Source organism: Bos indicus, chromosome 25, assembly GCF_029378745.1.
Source record: "Bos indicus isolate NIAB-ARS_2022 breed Sahiwal x Tharparkar chromosome 25, NIAB-ARS_B.indTharparkar_mat_pri_1.0, whole genome shotgun sequence".
Lineage (NCBI taxonomy): Eukaryota > Metazoa > Chordata > Mammalia > Artiodactyla > Bovidae > Bos > Bos indicus.
In genome coordinates, this window is record NC_091784.1 from 36,031,148 (window position 1) to 36,045,317 (window position 14,170).

The 14,170-nt window shown below is 51.0% G+C and overlaps 1 protein-coding gene across 11 annotated transcripts in view; it reads right to left on the reverse strand.

Annotated features, from left to right (window-relative positions):
- CUX1 (cut like homeobox 1) overlaps positions 1–14,170 on the reverse strand; it is a 349,162-nt gene that overhangs the window by 269,064 nt on the left and 65,928 nt on the right. For all 11 annotated transcript variants that reach the window (XM_070780096.1, XM_070780095.1, XM_070780088.1 and 8 more), the window contains exon 2: positions 2,490–2,600. In XM_070780096.1, coding sequence (XP_070636197.1) covers positions 2,490–2,600 — 111 coding nt within the window. The remainder of the gene's footprint in view (positions 1–2,489; positions 2,601–14,170) is intronic.

Sequence of the window (14,170 nt, forward strand, 5' to 3'; positions counted from 1 at the left end):
AACCCCTGAGAATAAAGTTCTAAGCAACCTTCATCTTCACACATCTGATTTCTAGAAGTGTTCCCTCAACAGTAAGTGTTAATCTGTCCTCCATTGTTGAATAATCAGAAGAAATAACTGATGTCAGAGACAAGTTGGGCTCCTCTGCACTGAAGCCCCAGATAAAGTGACGACCCACTGTCTGATCTGGGTCCTAGGCCCTGCGCTCATCAGAGCCCTCCGTGTGCCTCCACACCCCTCACACCACAGAACCCCCAAGAATCCCCCTCTGTACTCCTCGCCAAAGTTACCCACTCCCACCCTCCACTTAAGAGGTTTCCAAACCTACAGAAGATTCTGCACGCCTGTCTTCCACATGTCTTGGAAATCTGTGCTACAGCGAGGCCTCCTTATCATAGCAGGAGGAGCCCAAGTGAGCACCAGCCCCGACCCCCTGGCAGAGCCAGGGACAGGCAGGATGGCAGTGTCCCTCCCTTCTAGGAGGTGTTCTGCAGCCCCCTCTCCACGGAAGACACTGTCTAAAACCATGCCCTGATGTAACTTGCAGAGATGTTTCCCAGTTTATATCCTACAGCCCAATAAAAACAAAAACAAATCAAAAAGAAAAAATCAAGAATATACAAACAAACAAAACATGCCCTGGAAGGCAATGCCCCAGAGGGCTTTTCCCCACCAGGCTGCTCCACCGTAAGCCTCTCCTGTTTACTGGGATTAGGAGATAAAACACAAAGTTTGAGGCCAGTTACTGGCGTGGGATTTAACCCAAACCTAGGGAGTCAGCAGGATGAGGCCTGTTTATACGCCAGTGGAGGGACGGGGCCCATTCAGTCCAGTCAACATTTATTAAGTGCTGGGCCCGAGGTGGCTGGAGAGGGACACGCCTTTCCTCAGCGGGCACCACCTTCAGCTGGCAGGACCCTGGGACTTGAGAGGAACACCCAGGAATCCAGTTCTCTTCAAGGCACTTCATCATAGGCTGGATTATATCTACCTACTGGTGACTGAGGCCTTGGAAGCATGACCTTGCCCTTCTCTTTTAGGTTTCCGATGACCACCCTGGATATATGGTCACCAAGGGAACGACAGTGAGAACACAGGACAGTGGGGATAGCTAGGTGCTTGATCAAGGCCAAGCGTGGCTGGAGAGACATACCTGACCGGGGTGGGTCTAGGGAAACAAAGTCAAAGACCAGAGCACATGAGGAACCCCACAGTGAGACCCTCCAGGAAGGTCTGCTCTGAGCAGTCTGAGAGGAGGAAGGTGGCTGGTCGCTCAACGGCCTTCTCCCCTCTTGCCTTTACTGTCACAACGAGGTGGGGCGTGGGGACCACCAGTCCCTTCTCCCCCTTCCCACCTGGCACTCCCCAGCAGCACAGAGGGCGGCAACCTCCCAGGCCTAAGTTACTGACCCACGTGTCTGCTCAGTAACAACACTGACGACACACACCTCAGGGCAGGGGGGCAGACAGGACAAGCAGTGGGTCTAAAACGCAAAATCCTTGGGTGCTCCTGCCGTTCCTCCCTTGTTTCTTGCCACTGGACTACCAAGATTTTTTTCTCCTGAAATATTTATTCTGAAAATCGAGGGTTAATTATTTGTTTCCCCAAATGATTCATGGTAACACTCCTTTAAATGGCAAGCTCCTTTGAAACACTTAAAATGAGTCCACTTAAAAAAAAAAAAAAATTCAAGTCACACATCATTTTTTGGGACTATTATGAAAGTTAGACTATCCCTCCCAGAAATCACCTTTTCCTCCAGGCCTGTTCCTTTGTCCTCCCTGGAAGAATCTGGGGAGGCCTGGGAGCCAGGGCTGGAGCTCTGAGCACCTGCCATGGGGGGTGCAGGAGGCTGGGTGCAAGCCCCCGGCACAAGAACCACTGCGGACTCATTTGGCAGAAGCTCCCGGAAAGCAATCCCCATGTCTGCTTGACTCTCTGTAAAACTCTCCTTTATTTTTTTTTTTTTCGTCTTCTGAATCCTTTGATAAAGACTCAGGGAACAAGGGACCAAGAAAACAGGGCAAGAAAAGGCTGCCCAAGCCACTCTAAACACTGTCCTCTGAACACATACTTCCCCAAAAAAAGAGGAGCGCAAGAAGAGCACATTTCCAATGCCCTTTAACGCCTATTTCAGGAAACACAGAGGGTCCTAAAAGGCCTGACCAGACTGAATGTTTTGCAAGAAGCATCGTCAGCATATTGTATCCTCAGACGCATGAAGCCTTCATGCGCCCCTCCAGGGCCCTGCCTACAGATGTGCACACAGAGGGGCTGGGGGTCTGACCTGGCCACCCAGCTGGTTCAGCATCTGCATCAAGAGTCAGGTAGGGTTTAATCCAGTCCCCAGCCCGCACAGGGGCTCACCACTAGGGCTGAGGACGGCCGAAAGGAAGCAGCAGACAGCTGATCTTCTGAACTCACCCTAGGACGGGAAGACCCTACCCTCCTTCAGAGAGCCCAAGCCCAGCACAGAGACGCCGCTCACCTCTGGAGTGTTCTTCTTGAACTCACGGCTCTGCTCGATAAGCCGCTTTCTTGACTGCTCACTTTCATCTTGCCGGTTTGCCAATACTGTTGCGGTGGCATCGAGTTCCCTCTGTTGAGAGAAACAAAAAGGGAAGACCAGATTGTAATTACACTCTGAACAGAGGAGAGCGTATTTGCACATGACCAGGACACCGGGGGAGAGCCTGTGGTGCCAAGGATCACTGCCTTGTGGCCCAGGAGGGACTGGGGACCAGCGGAAAGAGGCCTGGGCTCCCATCCGGCCCCACCACCCCATCCATGCCCCAAACCCACTCAACTTGACGTGCTGTGTACCCACACACACCTCACAAGCGGTGGCTTCTACAACACAACGTGCAGATGCATGCTGCTTTGCTAACCAGTCAGGCCAGTGCCCAAACGCCATCCCTCCCCAGAGTCGCTCGCTTCTGCTCATAACAAGCACCTCTTCCTGCCACATCCCCAGATCCCAGTCCTGCTGCTCGACTCGGGGCATCTTTCTGACTCTCCTTCAACAGTCTGGGCCTGGAGTCTTCTGCAGCCACATCTGATTTGCTTTTGTTTAACAAATACTTAGTGGGTTAACTATAGGCATGTTTCAGGACCTGTTAGTTGTTCTCAGTTCAGTCACTCAGTTGTGTCCGACTCTTTGCGACCCCATGAACCACAGCACGCCAGGCCTCCCTGTCCATCACCAACTCCCGGAGTCCACCCAAACCCATGTCCATTGAGTCAGTGATGCCATCCAATCATCTCATCCTCTGTCGTCCCCTTCTCCTCCTGCCCTCAATCTTTCCCAGCATCAGGGTCTTTTCCAATGAGTCAGCTCTTCGCATCAGGTGGCCAAAGTATTGGAGTTTCAGCTTCAACATCAGTCCTTCCAATGAACACCCAGGACTGATCTCCTTTAGGATGGACTGGTTGGATCTCCTTGCAGTCGAAGGGACTCTCAAGAGTCTTCTCCAACACCACAGTTTAAAAGCATCAATTCTTCGTCGCTCAGCTTTCTTGATAGTCAAACTCTCACATCCATACATGACTCTGGAAAAACCATAGCCTTGACTAGATATACCTTTGTTGGCAAAGTAATGTCTCTGCTTTTTAATATGCTGTCCAGGTTGGTCATAACCTTCCTTCCAAGGAGCAAGCGTCTTTTAATTTCACGGCTGCAATCATTGAGTCGTTCTCAAGAGGGACCTTAAGAGGCAAGCCCCAAGGATAACGACTTCCAGCGCTGTATCGACTTGGGAAGTGAAGCACCTGGAAACAGTGTTACCCACCAACTCTTTAACTGGCCCCTGGGACTCTTGAGAACCACCAGGAGCGGGTCCCCCGTGAGATGACTTCTATCACACACCACAAACCGACACTCAGAGCATCAGAGAGCCTGTGTCTTGGCCTCAGGAGCTCTGGGATGAGCTGCCAAGAGGCTGTGTGTCAAACAAGCCTGTGGCAGATGGGCCCAGGGTGGTGTCCCGGGCGGACAGCGGGAGTGAGAGGACACATTCCGGAAGCCATGGAGAGGCGCGTTTTTGCGCTGGGTGGCTTCGGCTGCTAAAGACACACATCTTGCTTGGGATCAAGTGGCGGCTCCAAGTGGCTTCTCCATGGCCCGGCCCAACACCCCAAGGCCCAGCAGGGCTAAGGATGGCGAGGAAAAACCAAGCCGAAGAGCCATCCACAGACACCCAGGAAGCCAAGAGCCTTCCTCCCCCGCCTGCCACCCACCCGGCTTCCTTTTTGGCGGAAGTAACCGAAGGCGTCTGTGAGCCCCTGCTGCTGAGCACTTCATTCGTTCCCCTGTGGGGTGGGCCGCTGCCAGACAGGGTGGCAGAGTGCTGGAACAAACATCTAGGGTGCTGTCAACTTGGAAATGGCAGGCAGTTTTTAAAGTGGGGGTGCGGTACGAGAAGATGGGGGAGGTACCACCACACCACTCTCTCTCTCCCGCTTTCCTTCCCTGCTTCTGGCATCGCAGCAGATCTTGGGCAAGCAAGTCCAAAAGAATAACGTGGGCTCGATTTCAAGAACAGATGTCAAAGCTACTGCAGAAAAGAGGGAAACACTGCACATTTTGATAGACCACATTTGAAACACATCCCAGTCAAGTGAAGGCAGGGGAAGAAAAGAGCAACCAAAACCAATGTGGTAGCGTGGGGATGGAGACAGAGGAGAGAGCAGTCGCAGATAAGCAGAAGGCTTCTCAAAAATATAAACAATCTGGTAAGGAGGAGGACTAAGACATCTATATTTAAGCAGCAGCAGCAGAAGTTATAAAAGGAGATTTCAAGAAAGGGGGAGGAAAAGAAAGGCCAATATTGAAATATGACAAAAAAAGTAAAGTTGATGTTTGGTTCCAATCACACACAGATGCAGAAAACTTAAGAGAAAAACAAAGCGCCTTCAGTGGAGACCCTGCTTCCTGGGAGGGGCTGTCATCTAGGCGGAAGACATCTGGTGATTTCTGCCACCAGGCGCTGGATGCCAGGGGCTCATGGGTGACTTTGAGATCCCAGACCCGACCCTGCCTTCCCATTTTCTACTGTGTGTCTTCCCCTGCGCACAGTAGAACAATACATGGTCTGGGGGTCCCTCTGGGCCCCTCGATCCCCCATGTGCCCCTCAGGAAGGCTGAGACTGGCAACAGTCACTCGATGGAAGGCAGCCTAACCCACCCCTATCATGGGGATGGCAAGGCCAGGGCACCTGGGGTGAACTGCTGCTGTCAGGCGGCGATGCTTGGGGGAGGGGGGCCCACACCCCTCCCCCACACGTGCAGACACAAGCAGGCCCATGTGAAAAACCAACCAGGCTCTCCAAATTGCACCTGGTATGGCCATCTGCCACCACGGAAACGGACTGGCACAACCAGGAGGAGGGCCCGAGCCTCCAGTGCTGCAGCTTGGCAGCTCAGGTTCAAGGCTCTTGCTCCCTGACTGAGTCCCCTGGAGGACCTCAAGGCTTTGTAAGAAGGCTCTGGGGACAACACAAAAGCAGAAGATGGCTAGTCAATCTAACCCAAATACTGTTTTATTATCTGCACATACAATGTTGCATTATCAAGGGAATTTAATGTTTCGGGGAGATGGCAGTGGAGGCCTGAAATACAGAACCCTCAGCCCCTGAGTCGCTAGTCACATGTCACAAGGAGCACAGAGAGTCTCCACATCTGAAAGGCATTAAAAATTCACAAAGAACCAAAAAAACAAACAAAAAAAATTCCTACATGTACTATATGAGGTGGAATGATATTTGAGATATACTGAAGCAGGAACTTCCCTGGTGGTACAGTGGTTAAGAATCCACCTTGCAATGCAGGGGACGAGGGTTCGGTTCCTGGTCAGGGGTCTAAGATCCCATGTGCTTCAGAGCAACCACTGAGCCTGCGTGCTCTGGAGTGTGTGAGCCACAGCTAGAGAATCTGCATGCCATGCTAGAGGGTCTGTGTGCCACAACTACAGGGTCTGTGCGTCACAACTAGAGGGTCTGCGTGCCACAACTAGAGGGTCTGTGCGTCACAACTAGAGGGTCTCTGCGTCACAACAAAAGATTCCACATGACACAGCTAAGACCTGATGCAGCCTACCGCTGACCCCCCGCAAAAAAATAAATAAACTGAAGCAAAAAAAAAAACAAAACAAAAAACAAAACCAAAGTGCAAAACAGTACCACACTGTTTAAAAGAGTGTCTACACACACGGTTGCATACGCTTCAATTGTCTCTAAAAAGATAAACCTGAAACTGTGCTTGGCTCTGAGAGGCCAAGGGAAGGAAGTGACCTGCTCTTCATGTATCTTTCGGCTATTTTGCCACATGCATAAATTACCTGATTGGAAAAACTGCAATACATATTAATTAATTATATATATATATATATATATTTCAAAACTGCTAATGTGAAAAAATGCACACGTAATTACAGGAACATATTTTACATGCTGCGTCCCATATGCGAGTGAGCATGGTATCTGCGTCCACCTGCCCAGGGGCAGAGTCCTGGAATAGATGACCCCCTGACTCACACTGGTGATTCAAAAAGTGAGACAAGCACGTCCTTTGTCAAAACAACAGCTGTTTCTTACACAACATGCTGCACATGGGCCAATCTCGGGGCTTGTGAACGAGGAGAAGGTGGCTGGTCGCCTAAAACACCACACTCAGTCAAGCCCCAACCTTCCCACGGTAGGGCAGAGGAGGGCGTCCCCTCTGAACTACTTAGAACTGTTCTGCGGAAACAACTGCAGACCCAAGTTCCAGGTGATGGAAGTTGGCAGCAAACCCACGGGCTCTGATCAGTGGTATTTCCAACTCAGCTGAAAGAGCTTGACGGTACCGATAGAGCATCTTGCAAGGATGGCACCTGGATGCAGAAACTCTGGAGTTTTCTTTCAAAGTCGTTGTGGGATGACCAATGTCAGGAGGCATCAAGGTCCAGGGAAAGACCCCTGGCTTTGGACACCTCACCCAGGAAACTGGGGACCTGGCCCAAGAGCTATGGAAGCTGCAATCCTGTTTTCCTCACAGACTCTACTGGGATGTTTTTTCCTTCATTTCTAACAGATCCTCAAAGGGCAGAGCTCTCAACACTGGAAGTTTCTCTCTTCCTGAACTCCAGCCTCTTAGCCAAGCATTAAAGACTTATTAAACACACACACAAATAAGAAGTAACCGTGTAATTTAAAAGAAACTGAGGGACCTTCCCTGGTGGTCCAGTGGTTAAGACTCTGCCCTTACACTGCAGGGGGTGCAGGTTCAATCTCTGGTCGGGGAAGTTCCGCATGGAAGTTTATCCCCAAGAAAACACATGTCTTAATGTCAATGATTTCAGTTTGGAACTGCTTTCCTTCAAAGTGAATGTGTCAGTTGTTTGTCTATTTTAAACTGGGGGGGGTACCTGCAATGCTGCCGCCACTTTTGTGAGATTCTCTCTCCCTGAAGCCCCCAGGCCAGGCCTGCCAGTGCTCTGAGTAGAGGCACACAGGCCCCTTTTTCCCCCAGCCCCCGCCCCGGGGTTGGTGGGGAAAACACGCCAGCCCAGCATCAGAGTAAAGTATTGTCTTTTCACTGTTGCTATCTTTGACCCAAAGAGTTGGTTCATCTGATGCTTCTTTAGGGCTTATCTATCAACAGCAAGTTCTATATAAGAATTCAAGTGGCTTTACTAGAGAAAATGAGAGCACTTGTGCAAAAGGGGAGGGCCAGCCATGGTTTCTGCACCAAGTAGTCCTCTGAGCATTTTCCATTTTGTTTCTTGCAATGGAATCACAGGTCAAGTGGAAGCCACTCTGGCTAGAAAGGGGTGAAGGACCCAAGCCCACCAACCTGCCTTCTTCTGTTACCTGCTCCCTGGCCTCCTACAGGGGACACCTGAAGGCTCTTCAGGGAACCCTGGCTTTGCTTCTAGGCTCCACCCCTGCTGTCACCTGTGTGGTTTTGTCAAATGATGTGCCCTCCCTGGAGATCACTAAGGGAATGCACCTCCACCTCGAGGCACGGTGAGTACTCCATCAGGGGAGTTCTTGGTTCTCTCAGAACCATGTACTTGACCTCAGGCCATTATGCACTGTGCCACCACCATCCCCAACTAGGCCGGGGGCTCCAGGGTGCCCACAGTCCAGGGGAGGAGACAAGGCTGGCATGGAAGAGCAACAAGACAGATGGGACCAGTCTGGTAGAACAAAAACAGGCAGAGACGTTAGATAAGGCAAGACACAATGCCAGCAAGAAAGGGCTCCAGGTTTTCATGAAAGATGCCCATTTCAGCTGAGGCTTGTGGATGGGATGGCCTGAGTTCCCATTACCCTCCACTTCCTCCTCCTCCGGGCTCACTGAGTCTCCAGCACAACCCACGGTTGTGACTAGTGCTGACAGAGACCATGAATGGGGGCTCAGAAGAAGCAGGAGCCGGGTCAGGTCCCCCCGGCAAGGTTGGATTGGGCACGCGGGTGGTGAAAGGGCTTCCGAGAGGGGGCTGGTGCCAGAGTGGACACACTGTGTTCAGTCAGAAGTCACAGACAGTGACCAGGACATGATCCCCTGTGAGTGGGAACACACACACAAAATGTGCTTATATACAAGATCCCCGTGCTATTCCTTATCCTGGAGAGGAAAGTGAACGGGTGGGGGCCTCAGGGGGTTGGGGAGGTCCTTTCACCGACTACCCTTTTGTACTTGGCGGATTTTGAACATGTAAATGTAATGACTACTCCTAAAAAGTAAACATTTATCTTTTAAAATCTCATTTTTTTTCCCCCATAATGAGACATGAGCTTTGAAGGACTGATAAGGGCCTATGAATGCCTCATTCCCGGCAGAGCCCTCCACGTGGTCCCGCAGGAAATGCTTTTTGTTCTGTTCACGGGTATGTGGACGGAGGACGGTCTCTGTTTCAAGGAGAAACTTGCAGAACTCCCTAGAGAAAAGTTCCACTTATTTCATAAGCCTAGCTAGAGAACCAAGTCTGACCCTGTATTTTCCAAGTGTTTCTTCTGACACCTAACTCTTACCCATAACTTTCCCACTCACCCTCTTGGATTCACCGCTGGGCGATACCAAGATCTGAATTTTGGCTGCAGGACTGTGTCACGTGCTTGAGACCGAGGACGGGCAGTGAGCATCCCCGCCCAGGAAGCCCCACTGGGAAAGAACAGTGACTCTGTACTCTCTGCAGAATTAGATGGACCTGCACTCGGCCCATGGAGAAGGCAATGGCAACCCACTCCAGTACTCTTGCCTGGAAAATCCCATGGACGGAGGAGCCTGGTAGGCTGCAATCCATGAAGTCGCTAAGAGTCAGACACGACTGAGCAACTTCACTTTCACTTTTCACTTTCATGCATTGGAGAGGGAAATGGCAACCCACTCCAGTGTTCTTGCCTGGAGAATCCCAGGGACGGGGGAGCCTGGTGGGCTGCCGTTTATGGGGTTGCACAGAGTTGGACATGACTGAAGTGACTTAGCAGCAGCAGCAGCAACAGCAGCACGCAGCCCAGGAGGGTCTTGACAGAAGGCAGGCGATGCAGGAAAGGGGGACAGGGGAGAGAAGCAGAGCCACGAGAGGCAGGACAGCAGGAGGCACCAGCGTGTGAACAGGGAGCTTCGAAGGAGGGTCTTTGAATGGGAGACCAAGGTGCCTGGTCCCTTCATGGGTGTTAATCGGCACACAACTGTAAGGTGATCAGCACACACACATCCACACACCCACATACACACCCTGCAGAAAAGGGGACACGTCATCCCCTGCATAAGCCTTCAGGGGCTTCCCAGGGGGCCTGGATGAGACCACCAGAGCCCCGTCCTGTACGCTGGCCTTTCTCCTGCAGCCGCCAGGGTGGGGACCCTCCTTCCCCTCGGGCCCTCAGCACAGGTCGTTCCCTCTGTTTAGAGGCCCTTCCCTTCTCGCTCCGAGGAACCTGTCGGAGCTCAAATGCCACTTCCCTGCCCCTCATGCTCTTTGCCCCTCTGGAAGGTGTGCATGTGGCCCCCTGACGGTGCCTCCTGGCAGCGACCCTCGTTTGTGATTCGGTGTTTCCCTGGGTGCTAGCTTAACAATGCATACTCCATAGGCTATGAGCTCTGGGAAGGACTGAGCTCACTTCGCCTGGGTCGGCCCTCCAGAACTGTGGGCTCTGCACCCAGGGATTCAATTCAGAAGCAACTGAAGATATTCGGGGGGGTGGGGGTGGGCGGGGAATCCCAGAAAAGTTACAAAAAGCAAAACTCCAATTCACCACAAGCCCGCAGCTATTTACACACTATTTGCATTGTATTTCCAACTATTTACATAGTATTTACATCATATTAGGTAGCGTAAGTAATTCAGAGAAGGTTAAATATAAGGGAAGGTGTACTTAGGTTATATGCAAATGCTAACCCATTTTAGATACGGGACCTGAGCTGACACTGAGGGACTACAACAGTCAGAATTTGCCAAAGGAAAGGTAAGCTTAAAAAAGGAAAAGAAACTAAATGCTCTAACAGAAGTTCAGAGTAAGTACAAAAGGGCTCAAAGGAAGAGAGCTTACTTCTACTTAGAGAAAATCAGAAACAGCTTCATAAAAATAATAGCACCTTCGAGAGAATTCTGGGGTGGGCAAGGATGCACTCCAGACAGAGGGACCGACAAAGGGGGTCGAATTTCAGAACTGCAGACAGCAAGGCCTCCCGTGGGAAAGAGAGAGGCTGCCAGAAAAAGCCTGGCCCAGGTACTGACCCTAGAAAGGCAGAGACCAGTCCAGAAGGCTGTGGGAGCTGAGGAGGAAGGGGACAAGCGGACAGAGGCACCTTCTTGAAGGTGAGAACAGATAAGGAGGGAGGGAAGGGGCGCCTGGAGGACCCACCCCCTCCTCTCAGCTTCAAAGGACTGTGGGTGGCTCCCTAGGGTGGTGCCGTTTTTTCCTAACAATTAGGATCACCTGACTAAGGGGGGGCTCATCTCTGCTGAAGCGAGGTCTCCAGGCAGTCGAGGAAGTCACTGTCATCAATGCTCCACTATGAGAAGAGGAAACAGGAAAACCGGGACAGGAAAGTCCGTGCCAACAGTGCTTTGAGGACACAGGGAGCAGCAGAGCAGACGTGGGGGGCTCGCTGTGGAGGCTCGGCCCATTAGCAGGGCCTGTGTCAGCTCCCCATGAGGGAGGTCCCATCCAGAAGGCACTGGGAGGCGAGGAGCACCCAGCACAGAGCCCAGCCCACGGCAGGCAGTGCAAGCTGGCCGAGCTGGGCTGAGCAGACGGATGGGAGGTGAGCTCTCTGGGTCAACCACACCCTGTGGGTCCCCAACCAAGTGTGGGTACATGCCAGAGACTGCCTACAGCTGAAGCCCCAAGTGGTCTGGGGGCTTCTTCAGAAACATTGTTTCATTTTCTGACTGACTCCCTCTCTGTACGACAAACTCTAGAAAAATGACACAAATGTACCAACGTGCAGGGCAGGAATAGAGACCCAGAGGTAGAGAACAGACATGGAGCTTCGGGGAAGACAGGGTGGGATGAACTGGGAGACACTGCCACGTGTAACACAGGGAGCTGCTGGACAGAACCGGAGCGCTCCGAACCGGCCTAGACGGGCGGGGTGGGGTGGCGGGAGGCTCCAGAGGGAGGGGAGATAGGCAGACACACAGTTGATTCACTTTATTCTACAGCAGAAACTAACACAACATTATAAAGCAATTATACTCCAATGAAAAAAGAAACACTGTTTCAACCCTTGCAGAAACCTGTCAGCTCATCTCCCATCTTAACTTAAGAGTCCATATGAAGAGAACTCTGAAACCTCTTGGCTGGGTGGGTCTCAGAGCACAGTACGGTTCCCAGTACCCAGACAAAGGAGAGGGAACTTCTGGGAACCAGGAACTGGGGAGGGGGTACCTGCAGGGCAATGCAGAGATTCATTTGCATAGAGACTCCCACCACCTCTTGCCTCTGGACAAAGCCAGATCTCTAATTTGGATCACAACGCTGATGCATGCAGAGCTGCTACAAGGACTAAATAAGATGAAATGTCCTCTAAGAGTGATACTACTAGCGCAGTAAAAGGTGAAAGTGTTAGTTGCTCTTTGAGATACTATTAGACCCCGCCTCAAATAAAGATTACATTCTCATGTTCGTTTAACTCTTAAAAAAAAAAAGGTATCTTACGTCAAGTACACATCCCGTATGTACTCAGTACTTCTTGGTTCTGGGAGATGAGTTGATATCAACCCCCAATCTAAGAAATTCCAGTGAAACAATTTACTCCAACATATACTTCCTGCCCGTGGCCTTCCCACCTAAAGGTGGGCAGGGACAGAAGTGGGGGCAGATTTCTCATATTTTTAAAGAGAATTTTGCTTGCAGATCAAGTGAATGCGTTACCTATTTGGAGAATAAAACTGAATAAAAATAAATCAATCGGCCGAACAAAAGTACAAGTACAAAGCTTTCACACAAGCCTTTCTGTGAATTCCTCGGGACAGAGAAATTTCAACAGAGAACCAAGACTTGGGTTTTTTTTTTTTTTATTGTTTTTCACCCCGCTGGAAACCCACTATGCAAAGACAAGAATGCCAGATGTATCCGACAGGCATTGCACTACATGTAACACTTGCCAGACTTTCGTTTGAACAGTGAGACGTGAGAGACGGCGTCTCAGTGATGCATAATGAGACACACGCAATCAGAGCCCAGGTCGCTGTGGGTGCACGTGGCCCAGGACGGGTGCAGGGACAGGAAAGGATGCCCTTTAACCCCAACTAACAGGGTTCTGCTTTACGTTATTTATCAAACCGAATGAAATTGCTGCTTTCTGACCAGTTCCGAGCTACAACAACGTCTGTGTCATAAGAAGAGTGCTTTATTGCTCTCTTTGGCCACGTCACAAAACAAAACTCAGTTCTGCGCTAGCAGCCTCGGCTCCAAATGGCAGGACAGTTTACCCCTCTCTGATCTTGTGCTTCTCTGAGTTGACCAAAAGCCTTCCCACTGCCCCATGGTGCCACTGGGGTTGGTCCTTGCCGTTTGATTATCTCACTTTCCTGGGCTATCACTCTCTCTCCGGCCGTCTTGTTCCTGGGTGAGCCTCTTGTCTTCTGCTCATCCCCTGAGGCCAGAGCCTCCACTTTTCCCCTGCTGAGGGGATTGGCAGCCCCTGTCCTATAGGCCTCTGGATGAAGTTGGGGGAGAGGCAGTGCAGGAGCTTGGCCATGCCACAGATGAGGAGACCAAGGCCGGGCATGGATGTGAAGTACCTGCTAACAAATGCCCAGGGAGGAGGATCCTGGTCTCCACCTTTTTTCCCATTCTCCTTATAGTTGGTACACATTATGAGACGAACTCCAAAACCAAATGGAATCTCGTTAAAAAGTTAAAATGTCCATGAAGGCAGATCTGGTTGGGGACGGGGGAGAATCTGTGATTAAAATGTTCATTTCCCTGCCTAGCTTGATGCAACCTAGCCCACTGGTCTAGCTGCTGGACAGGAGATGGACGTCCGAGAGAAGAGATCCATGCAAACCCCCGGATTCACAGTGGAGAGAGGTCTCTGGTGGGCTGAGCCATCAACCAATTAATTTTGGAAAACCAGGGGCCAATGAATGGGGTGAGGTGGATGAATGGGAACGGCACTCCTCAAAACGGTGGCCACCAGCCACACGTGAATCGAAATTAAATGACAGATCCCTCGGTTGCGGGAGTACACGTTGAGGGCTAGTCACAACTGTAGACAATGGTGCAGACACAGACTATTCCATTAACCCCAGGAAGTTCTGTTGGACAGTGATGGCCTAGAAGGGCTCCCCAGGTTCTGAGGACAACATTATTAACTGTTGCCCCATTTCACAGACTGAGTAATAAACTCATGATCAGATAGCCAGGCTTCACCCAAATCACAGCACGAAGGGGTTAGAGCTGAGATCTTAATCCAGCTCTGGACAGCTAACTCCATGGAAGTCGAGGCTCTTGGCGGTAAACAAACCCTGACGATGCTTCTTCCCTGAGCTGCGGCTTAACACACTTGACTTTCTCCAGGAAGTAGGCGGCAAGGCCATGGGCTAAAAATGAGGCAGGAGCAGGAAAAACGTGTTTTGGCCTCAAAAATAATCATGCCACTGCCAAAAGGAGGAATTCTGATCTCATCTACGCTGGTAAATGTTTTCCTCCGAAAGTATTTGTTTCAGAAATAAG